The following is a 12,231-nucleotide window of genomic DNA, read 5'->3' as shown; positions in this document are numbered from 1 at the left end:
AAATGTAGTTGTCAATTTGTTGCAGTTATGTCAAATGCATTATGTTATACTTATAATGATGAAGAAGATACGATCATTTACATAGGAATTGAATTACTGAGTGAGACTATATATATTCGAGAACCATGTATGGATACTGTATTTTCTGGTACTGTTATGATGCATGAGGTATTGAATGGGCATGCCAGCAGATGCTACAAAGAACGTCATGTCTTCCTCAACGTATGTGATTATATTAGACATAGGGGGCGGTTGAAAGATACGACCAACATCTGAGTGGATGAACAACTTGGAATGTTCCCATGGATTGTTGGGAAGGGTTCAAGTAATAGAGACACCCAAAATCATTTCAACTACCCAGGAGAAACAGTTAGTCGAACATTCAATGTTGTTTAGATTGCAATGCAACGCCTGGCTAAGGAGAAAATTAGACTGTCAGACTTCAATATGACACCGACAGAGATTGCACAGAACCCGAAATACTATCATTTTTTTAAGGTAAATATGTTAATATGATACATATTTGTAATTAAATATATGAATATTTATATTCTTATATGTAATGACCATTTAATTGTCACTATATATCATAGCACTGTATTGGCACCATAGATGGTACTCACATCTATGCGGTAGTTCCAAGAGAGGATCAAACTCGATATAGGAATCGAAAATGGATCACAACTCAAAATGTGATATGTGCATGTTCATTTGACATGCGATTCACATATGTGTATACGGAATGGAAAGGTAGTGCAAATGATTGTCGAGTACTTGAATAGGCAATGAGTGATCATCGATTGAGTTTTCCACATCCACTTATAGGTATTAACTTTATACTAGTATATTAGATTTTTATTTGAGTATATACGTAATAACATATATTATTTTTTGTTTGTAGAAAAGTATTATGTTGTCGACTTTGGGTATGCTAGCCAATCTGGATTTTTGACACCATTTAGGGGTGAGAGATACCATCTACCGGACTACAAAGGGCATAGAAGATCCCCAATAATAGTAAAAGAGTTGTTCAATTATAAACATTCATCACTTCGAAATGTCATTGAACGTACATTTGGGGTATTGAATAACAAATTTCAAATTTTAAGGCTAATGCACCAGTTCTCAGTGAAAGCTCAGGCATCACGATGTTGTGGGCTACACAACTATATTCGAGAAGAGCATATTGCTGATGCTTAATTTGTGGGGATGAGTGATGATTTAAAAGTTGTAAAATATGACTTGAATCTGTCACATGAAGATTTCGTTGATCATTCTACAGCACAATCAAGTTAACAAAATCGGGTAAAAGAGATGAATGCCACTAGGCTAATAATTACAAATGCAATGGCTAGACAACAAACGATGCCATAACTAGCTGAGAACTAAAACCAATAACTATTTTGATAAAACTGAAAGCCTATATTGATGTTTCAAGTGATGTAGTACTTGTTCTATGTTACATTTATGTATGTGGTACAAGTTGATATATTATTATGAATATCATATATTTGGATGCTATATTAACTTATTTGATATTTAAATTACTGTTATAGATGACTTCTTCTATGCCCCCACTCATAAGGGCAAATTATGAAATTTGCGGAAAGAGTTGTGGTAAATATACAACAAAGTCGGGTAAAAATATTGGAAGAGAAATTTTCAAGTGTTAAGATTCATGTAATTTTTTCATGTGGGTGGACCAACTACATATATGTAGATGTGGTAAAGGTCAATGCAAAGTACGAACTGCGATGAAAGGTCCAAATAAGGGACAGTATTTTCTATGTTGCCCAAATTCAACTGGGGTAATTTATTTATACGATTGATTTATATCTATAGATAATTTTATATTTTTTTTTAATTCGATGTTAAATTTCAACAACCCTAATCACATATATTATTTGGTATAGGCTGATAACCGTGGATGTGGTATGTTTGTATGGTTGAAAGACGAAACACATATTTCTACCATACAACATACATTATGTTCATAAAGCTTAAGCTCAACATCAACATCATCCACACCACCGTTCACTTCGAACGAGTACATAAAAGGATATTTGGAAGGGACACTTAAAGGATTAGAGGACCAAACAAATAAGATGAGAGACATCCTCCATACATTAAAGTCTTTAGACTTTGACAAAAAGTGAAAATTTGGAAAATTATGTAATAATTAACTTGGACAAGGCATTGTTAATTCAGTATTTTATTCATCATTTTGAAACCATGTTTTTTTTGGTTCATATGTAATATTTTATTGTCCCAAAGGATTTATATGCTTATAATATTTTTAATGTTGTTTATGTAATTATTGACTTAAAAGAAAAGAAAAGAGAAAAAAAAAATCGTTTATGAAACAAGCATTACCAAACGGCAGAACTGTCGTTTTTTTGTCCTGAAACTGTTATAGAAACAGATTCACCAAACAACATTAAATCGTTTAAAAATGGCATTTTGACACAGAAGCTGAAATTTTCGTTTTTGACACGAAACAAAGTTTTTGGAACAAAAACGATACCAAACTGGCTCTTAGCCCTTAAAAGCTCAATTAGCTTGGTCATAATTTATAGATCGAAAAATTATCCACTGATTAGAAACGTATCCAGGCCATGGTCTACAATGCTCAACTATCCAAAACAAGCAAAAATGGTATAGTGCATTAAATTCGTAGGGACCAATTAGACTCAACCGGTTTGACATCTTAGGTGAAAATGGTGAATCTGATTATTATTATTATATATCTAGGAGATGGTCTAAAAATATCACATAGCAAATTTCAAGCTTAAATTCAATCATTTATCCAAATGTATTGCCAAGATTGTATTGCATTTCTATGGTTAGAACAAAATATGGGCAATACTTGACTAAACTGGCCAATATGAATTGATATTGGCTAGGATTGATCTGGATCCAACTTTCCGCTCTTTAAACCCAACTTCCACAACAATCCATCACACCATTTTGAATTTCTAAATGTTTCAATGATATATTCAGGTTAAAACTTTATATATGAACAAACAACATTGTGATTACAAAATTCCAGTCATCTCATAAGTTCAATTCATATTGGCTAGGATTGATTTGGATCCAACGTTCGCCCTTTAACCATACTTCCACAGCAATCTATTGCACCATTTTGAATTTCTAAATTTTTCAATGGTCTATTTAGGTTAAAACTTGATATATGAACAAGCAACATCGTGGTTACGAACTTTCAGTCATCTAATAAGTTGAATTTAGATAGAGAAAAAAAAAAAAGAACACTCTTTGATTGCACGACCCTTGTGCCCATATACAAAAGGGGGAGGGGGAAATGATGCCACCCCCTTATGAAATACAAAAACGCCATCCCCCGGTGATGCTCATGTGCGCCCCCATCGTGGGTCCTTGCACTGCACAAGGCCATGTGACAAGGGAGCAATCTTTTCCCCTTAGATAAAATAATACGTTGAATTTGTTCACACATGATTGGAAGATGAGAGAGATAGAGACAAAGAGTGAGCATATCCTACTCCTCTTGCCTAAAGAACCTTTCCTTAGGGTTTTGCAACAAAAAGAGAAACGCATCAAAAAATAGAATCTGCTTATATTAGCATTGTACACACCAAATCACACCCCAAAGGTGAGGAGTGAACCAGTATATTCACTGATAGAAAAAAAAGAAAAAGAAAAAAGAAGGTTAAAAACCACATATTGGGCAAGAAAAACCATATACATTCGTGTAGCCACTGCGAAGTGTGTAAGGCAATTGTAGGTTATGCGAGGCATACCTATATCTGGGCGTAGAGATACATAAGCGGGCAGGATTATTTTCTGTTTAATTTAGAGGAGAGAGGAGAGAGGAGAGAGGAGAGAGGAGAGAGGAGAGAGGAGAGAATTTTCCCCCATTTGTTTTTGTGCAAACGCAGGGTAACTTTTTCAGCTATTATCTCAAGTCCATGTGTACTTTGGATATTTATTATCCAGGTTTGGATATTGAAGAAATTTATGCCCAAATGGAAAACCCCTACTTGAACCTTAGGCCTTTGAGGGAGTAAGGCTCCTTCGAACATTTTTCAAGTTCTCAGCCTCGCACACTCGAGCCTTTGGCCTTGCCTTGGCTGGCTCTGGAACATTTTGACATCTCCTTCTGCTTTTTGAAACCCCAGCTTCGAGGTTTGGTAATGGCAAGAAGCTCTCTATTTCACTTGCTTCGCTCACAAGCGAAACAGCTCGCACCGATCAAATTTCAAGCAGGTTATCTTCTTCCGATATCTTCTTTTGCTATAGGGTTTTATGCCGTAAGAATTAGGCATTGTTGGGTTTTTCTGAAATAATTGATTGATGGAAGACCTAAAATCCTACTCAACATGGATTAGTATTTTAATATTGTAGCCAAAATTGTATTATTGGATCCTGAGATGCGATGAATTTACGAGAGATCTATTATTGACTCAGAAAGAGTGTATGGTTTAGTGTGCTGAATTGTTTCTGTAGCCTTTTAGTTCATCGTGTTCATGTTTATTTTGGTTTACGAGATGAAACTGACTCAGCAACTACATGATTGTCAGCGGGAAAATGTTCCGGATTCGATTTGCATTTATGTATTTTTATATTGCTTCCATCGCTCTAGCTGTATAAACAATATATAAGATTTCATCAGTACGGTACCATATCCAAATTTCTTAATTTCGTCTATTAACTAGATGTTTCAGTGGAAATGTTGAGAGTTCTTAGCAAGCCTACGTGTGATATTTTTTCGAGCTGTTATTGGGGATTTTCTGTAGTGAACTCAATTACCATCTTGCACGCAAAACAAAGAAAGACGACGGAGACATTCTTAGGGTGCTTTTCTTGTCAGCAAACCAGTTGAACCTCTGCTGATGTCAATTGGCCACTAAATTTGTGTAATACTACGTGACTTCTGTGGTTTCTTGGATTGGACACTCTTAAAATAGACATGGAAAAAGAAAATATAGAAAAAAAGATTATGAGTTATATGCTGTGATGATGGCGTATTCTACATGAACCTGTCGTTATTGGTTACCAATTCATCTGTTCAGTGATCGACCTCATGTGAACTTAACTCAACCCAGCCTTATACCAATTGAATGGGGTCGGTTTTGTGGATTCTATTTGTACATCAGTTCTATTCAAAACCATACAAGTTTCCAATCCTTGGCTATACATGTCCTTGCTCACTACTTCTTTTGTGGTTATAGGCCTACTTCTAGCTCTTTTAGCTCATTCAATTTGCAATAAATCATTTCTCCGTACTGGAGCATTCAAAGGCCTTCGTTGCACATTTCATGCCACCTCATACAAGTTTCTCTCAACTTATCATAAATAGGAGCAATGCCCAGGTTTGTTCTAATTTGTTCTTTATTTATTTTATCTTTTATAGTTTTACCACTCATCCATCCCGACATCCTCGTTTCGGCCACATTAAGTTTGTTTCAAATGTTCTTCTTTACTAGTTACTACCCAACATGTAGCCGCAGACGTCGTTGCTAGTTGTATAAACATTCTATAAATTGAGTTTAAAGGGATACATTGATCACATATGTACTCCATTTCATCCACCCTATTCTAAATCTTTGTATAATACTGTCCTCTATTTATCCTTCTAGGTTCAGTGAGTGAACCTAGGTATCTAAAATGATCACTTTGTGGTAATTCTCTATCATTAGTTTTCACCACCCCACTCTTTGTCCTATTGTTACTTAAGTTACACATCATGTACTCTGTTTTTGTTCTACTTATATTTAAAATCTTTTGATTCCAAGATTGATCTCCATAAATTTAATTTTGCATTTGTACCACGTTTGTTTCATCCACCAAAACAATATCATCTATAAAAAGTATATAGCAAGGGATCTGATCTTGAATATCTATAATCAACTCATCCATGATTAGTGCAAACAAATATGGGCTTAAAGCTGAACCTTGGTGTAATCCAACTGTTATTGGAAACTCAATACCCTGCCCCCTCTCAGTTCTCATGCTAGTCATTACGTTATGATACATATCTTTAATTACATCCACGTATTTGCTGGAAAAAATTTTCTTCTCGAAAATTTAGATTAACTCTAGGAACTCTATCATAGCCTCTTTTTTTTTAAAAATTAATAAAGATCATAAGAAGCTCCTTTTTATATGCTTTAAATCTTTCCATTAGTCTCTTAAGCAAATAGATAGGTTTTGTGATTGATTTCCTTGGCATAAAAGAAAATTGGTTATCCGAAACATTAGTTTCTTGTCTCAGATGTGCTTCAATTACTTTCTCCCATAATTTCATAGAATAACTCATGAGTTTAATTCCTCAAAAGTTATTACAGATTTGAATATTGTAAAGAGGAGAGAAGAAAAAAAGAGAAAGAGAGAGACCTGCAATTGTGGAGGAAAGGGAGTCCCAATCAAATTAGATTCAGGCTGCCTCCGTCATTCATTAAATGGAATAACTATTACAAGTCCTACTAGGAATAGAAAAGATAGCTATTACAAGTCCTCCTAGGAATAGGAAAGAAGAAAATAGAACAAAATAGAAAACTAATACTAATTGCTAACTTCTAACTATATTCACTCCTAATAGGACTAGGAAAACGTAAATCCACAGTTCTAATAGGACTAAGAAAACCCAAGGGAGGAGTCGCAGTCCTTTCTCTTGATAGACTTCTAACACTCCCCCTCAAGCTGGAGTATACACAACAACAGAAAGCTCCAGCTTGGAACAAGAACTCCAATCAACCATCATAAAGCCATCAATAACTCAAAAAACAACAAAAGCACTTCCTAAAGAGGGCACTCCAACAAAATTGTAGCATCCAATAGCTACATCAAAAGACCTTTCGAAAGAAGGCACCCTGACAGAAACTGTAGCTCCCAATAGCTACAAAAAAAGCACTCAAGAGCTTCAAATAGAGATCTTCCTAAACAGACGTCTCATAGAAAATTTTACAGATAAATAAGCAGCATCGGGTTGATGAGGACCAAACAACATCAGGTTGTTGAATAACCAAACAACATCAAATTGCTGAATATACCTCTTCAAACGATAAAATAGTTGCTGAGGACAGACAGACACAAGCATATACCTCTTCATACGAAATAATCTTGAGTAGACAATAAATCAAATCGAGTAGATAGTAATTTTAATATCCGCCTCACTTATAAGTGTACATATGGGCAAATAATTTTTAACAATCACCATCACAATGGACGATTATGACAAAGATGAATCCTATCACCACAATAAAATAATTTTCAATCTCCCCCTGACGGTAACAAATCTGTGAAGAAAAACCCAGTAGCTATGGAAAGTGAAGCAATTAGGGGTGTCAACTGGTCGGGCCAGTCCGGTTTTGGTCGGGCTTAATCGGGCTTGAAGACTTTCAAAGGCTGCACCGCGTCCGCCCATTTAATTGATCGGGCTTAGTTATTGAGGGCATTGTACGCTTTATATTCAGTCGGATGGCCTTGCGCTATAATCGGGCTACCTTAATCAGGCTTAGTCAGGCCTTAACTGGGCTACGGACATGTTTAATGTTAAACGGACTTTAATTGGTTTTAAACGGGCTCTCTTTAAAATGTGCTCTTATATTTCATCCCACTCATGTAAGCCAAAAAAAATGACAATAAATCAATAAATGATACCAAATATAACCATTATTTAAAATGTGAACATGTCTTTACTTTTTAGTTTTTACTCTTTAATTTGGGGGGTAAAATAGGTATTCTACAATCATTAAAGGGTTAGGCCAGGCCGGTGCACAATAGGCCGGTCTCGGTCGGGTGCCCGACTGTCCAAATTGCAGGACTGAGACTGACTATTTGTAAACGGGCCAGGCTCAAGCCCGACATGTTTAATAAACGGTCCGGGCCGGGCCGGTCTATAAACGGTCTGTCCCAGTCTGTTTAGTTTGGTCTGACCACGAATTGACACCCCTAGAAGCAATCATCTCCACAAAATCGGCAGCAATCACTCGGAACTTTTTCCTCGAGAAAACTGGCAGCTATTAAGGATGAAACCATCGTCTCCTTGAGATGAAAACAACAGCAGAAGAGCAGAAATCAGATTCAAAATTTGATGTGTTTTCATAGCAAGGATGGTTTGAGAAAGAAGATCCCAACCCCAGAAACCAGTGGTGACATCAGTCCTTTCAACTACCTAGTTGCAAACCAAGTCAAACGAAACTAACTTCAGACAAACGATAGCAGCAAATTGATTCTCCAACAACAATCGATTAAGGACAAATTCAAAAGTAGAAGACACAAACAAAATCAGGTATGATTTGCATTAAACTTTTATTGAAACCCTAGTTCTTATTTTTCTAAGAACTAGAGCATCATCAATAGCATGATTCCTTTGAGCAACTCTTAAACCAGCAACTTGTTAAGCTCTGAAACCATGTAAAGAGAAGAGAAGAAAAAGAGAGAGAGAGATACATGCGATTTTGGAGGAAAGGGAGTCCCAATCAAATTAGATTGGGGCTGCCCTCCTTCATTCATTAATTAGAATAGCTATTACAAGTCCTACTAGGAATAGGAAAGAACAATATAGAACAAAATAGAAAACTAATACTAAATAGTAAATTCTATTATATTCAGTCCTAATAAGACTAGGAAAACTCACATTCCTAATCGGACTAGGAATACACAAATCCACAGTCCTAATAGAACTAAGAAAACCTAAACTTGCAGTCCTAATAGGACTAGGAAAACCCAAGGGAGGAGTCTGCGACTTGCGTTAGACTCCTCCTTTCTCTAGATGCACTTCTAACAAATATCATAATTTTTTTTCTATTTTTTATTATTTATAAATTTGCACCACAATTCTTCTTTTCCATTCATCTGGCATTTTCCTAGTGCTTAGAATCTTATTAAATAATCTAGTTAGCCACGATAATCACAAGTTCCTAAACTCTTCCAAACCTCTTTGGGATATCATTTGGACTTACTACTTCACCTATATTCATATTTTTTAACGCTTCATTAATTTCAACCACCATAATTTTCCGTGTATATCTAGGTTCTTTAGTTCCTTGAGATGGTTATTATAACCTTCTAAGATACTAGTATTATTTCATTTAGTAAACTGTAGAAATATTTAGTCCACGTCTCTAGTCTCCTTATCGTTTATTAAATTGTTATCATCCTCACTTTTAATACATCTATTATGGTTGAATTCTCTGCTTTCATTCCATCAGTTTGGCTACTTTATAGATACTTTGTTCCCCTTCCTTAGTGCCTAACTTGTTATAGAGATCCTCATATGTCGTAGCCCTCGCTTTCCCTTTTATCTTTGTAACTTCATTTCTATTGAATTTATACCTATTGAAATTATCTCCATCTTTTGTTCTTTGCTAAGTTTTAAAACTAGTTTTCTTAGCCTTAATTGTTTTTTGAGCTTCCTCACCCCATCACCAAGTCTCCCTCGGTGAGTGTCATATTCCTTTAGATTCATTTGAAAGTGGGATGGATGAAGTGGAGAGATGCTTTTTGAGTCTTGTGCGACCGATGGGTCCCTGCAAAGCTTAAAGGAAAGTTCTATCGGACAGCCGTGCGACCTGTTATGATGTACGGTGCGGAATGTTGGGTAGTTAAGAAAAGACATATCGAATAAGTTATGTGTAGTGGAAATGAGGATGTTAAGATAGATGTGTGGGAAAACTAGGAGTAGAAGGTAAGGAATGAACGTATTAGAGCGGATTTGGGAGTTGCCCCAATTCATGATAAGCTTCGTGAAAGTCGTTTGAGATGGTATGGCCATGTTCAACGAAGGCCATTGGATGCGCTAGTAACAAGGAGTGGGTCTCATCCAGATAGAAGGATCTAAAAGAGCTAGAGGCAGACCGAAAATGACCATAGGAGAGGTTGTGAAAAAAGATATGCATAGAATAGTCCCGAGTATGGCCTTGACTAGAGCGGAATGGAGGGTAAGATCCAGGTGGCAGACCCCCTATAGCTGTGTTCTACTTCATTAATGCGTTTAATAATTTGTTTCTTTCTTTTACTTGCTTTCTTTCTTGTCGTTTCTTGATCCATGTGGCCGACCCCATTAAGTTGGGATAAGGCTTAGCTGCTGTTGTTGTTGTTGTTCGTCTAAAATATGAGCAGCCATGAGGGTTTGGATCTCACGATTGTGTCCTGACCCTTTTTTCTCTGGAGTTTGTACATATTATTCCTTTTTTCGAAACAGAACTCAAACCACTGCTGATCAACCTCGTGTAAGACCAGCAATTATCCATGTTGGCTTAAAACTAACAGGAACTGCTCTCAGGCAAGAAGAACTAATCAAAGCCTGTAATTCAGTAATGCCATACACAGAAACTGCTTTAATCTATGCAACAAGGGTTCCCCCCCCCCCCCCCCATCTTTCTCACCCCAAATTTTATTTTTTATTGTTGTATATCCCCATAATTCACATCTAGACATATCTCTACATTTATATTTATAGAATGTATTAGTTGGATTATAGTTCATCTCCTTCTTTCCGGTTGTTATTATCTGTTCTCTACAGCATTCCTTTTTGCTTCATAATGAGAAGGTGCAGTGATGATTGAGCATGGTATAGTTAAGGAATCTTTTGGAAAACGTGCCTCACATCGGTACTTGCATGTGGTGAGAAATAGGTTACTGTTCCGCACTGCAGGGTGGACAAATAGAAGAAACTAACATGAGAGTAAGATATTGTCTTGCAACTTTGGATATGGGTAAGGTCTAAGACTGGAGTTGATATATAGAAAAGAGGGGATTCAATAGTGAAGAACAGGTAGAAAAGGGATAATCTGAGTTGAGATGAAATTTGGAATGCAGGGAAGGAAAGTAATATTAGTTGGGGTACGTATAAGAATAGGTGTTCTCAGGGATGAATTGTAGTCGTTATAAGATTTCTATTAATTAAGGTTGTTTTTGCAAAATGACAATTAACATAATTAGTATTTATGCACTTCAGGTCTGATTGGATGAAAGTGTCTACTGATGGGTTTGGTTAGTGTGATGAATTAATTGAATGAATCCCATTTGGAAGAGATGATATCTATAAGTAGGGCCTCAATCTACATGGGAGGAAAGATAGTAGAAGATTAACAGAGAGAAGCACCATCGATATAGATTTGGCAAAAAATAGAGTACGATTTATGAAAACATGTTCTTCAAAACAGAAAATGAGCATTTCAGAATTGACAGAAAATAAGAACGAAGATCCAGACTGGCACCTATACCTCTCAATAGGAGGATAGAGCAATTAACAAGTGAGGGAAAGCTTGGGACAGAGTCGAGCCACCGAGGGTATGGTTTAGGTATTTGTATTAAGACATGGAACAGAAGGAAATGGGCCTAGATAACTTCTACTAACCAAAATGAGATCATTTTTTACCTTGCATAGCTTTGGACTAATTATGGAATAGTTGACCGGACTAGACGTGTACAGGATTATATTGTTCAGAGTATATGAGAATAGTCGCATGTAGAGAGGTATGATTGTCCTTTCTTCTATATCCATCCTCCCATGTTTTGTAATCCTACAGTTGTGTTTGTGTACAACTAACCATTAGTACAAAATGTTTTTCAGCATGGAGTCTAGGAACAAGTTCTCAACCTTCAGTGCTTCTTCTCCTTTGTTTCTTGAAATCTACATTGTAGAGAGTCGAACCATGTGTTTTAACAAAAATCTGTTTTTTGTTGAAGGTGCTAGTTGAGAGTTTAGAGGTACCTCGAATCTTGCTGACTTTGTCAGATCTTACAATTGGCATCATGCACCTTATGGCCAGGGGCCCAGGGTTCATGAAGTGGGAAGGTAGTACCATGGTTTAGAAGCTCATATTTTAGTTCTTCAGACGTTTCATTCAGATAACAGTTCAAATTACTGTAATTTTCTATCTGGGAGTTTCTCCAAAAATCGTGGGAAGTTTAGATTAATGTTAGATGAACTTCCAGTCTATTTTAGGAGATTTCTGGCATTTGGATCTAGTACCATGGTTTTGGATTTATTTATTTATTTATTTATTTATTATTATTATTATTATTATTATTATTATTATTATTATTATTATTATTTTTAAGAAATAAAATGTTTTTAGTAAATTTCTTGGAGCAATTTACCATCCTTTGGTAGCTGTTCTTGATTCGTTCCTGATTCATGTCCTTTGTGACTGTTGACAAAGAAGGCTTTCTCTTTCTCTCCCTCAATCCCTTTCCTTGGTGGGCTTTAAAGCTTGATAGTAGGTGGTTGAATGGGGGGGGGGG

General features: G+C 36.1%; 1 protein-coding gene across 3 annotated transcripts in view; it reads left to right on the top strand.

Moving 5' to 3' along the window:
- Positions 1–3,912: 3,912 nt before the first annotated feature.
- Positions 3,913–12,231, top strand: part of LOC122058111 — a 17,609-nt gene continuing 9,290 nt past the window's right edge. Inside the window, exon 1 of one of the 3 annotated variants that reach the window (XM_042620591.1) lies at positions 3,913–4,242. Coding sequence is in view for 1 of the 3 variants with exons in the window: in XM_042620592.1 (XP_042476526.1) it covers positions 4,170–4,242 (73 nt within the window). In the remaining 2 variants the exon portion in view is untranslated. The remainder of the gene's footprint in view (positions 4,243–12,231) is intronic. The other 2 variants (XM_042620593.1, XM_042620592.1) reach the window with 2 other exon arrangements.

Source organism: Macadamia integrifolia, chromosome 12, assembly GCF_013358625.1.
Source record: "Macadamia integrifolia cultivar HAES 741 chromosome 12, SCU_Mint_v3, whole genome shotgun sequence".
Lineage (NCBI taxonomy): Eukaryota > Viridiplantae > Streptophyta > Magnoliopsida > Proteales > Proteaceae > Macadamia > Macadamia integrifolia.
The sequence above is the reverse complement of the archived record's forward strand: the minus strand, read 5'-3'. Positions and strand labels throughout refer to the sequence as shown.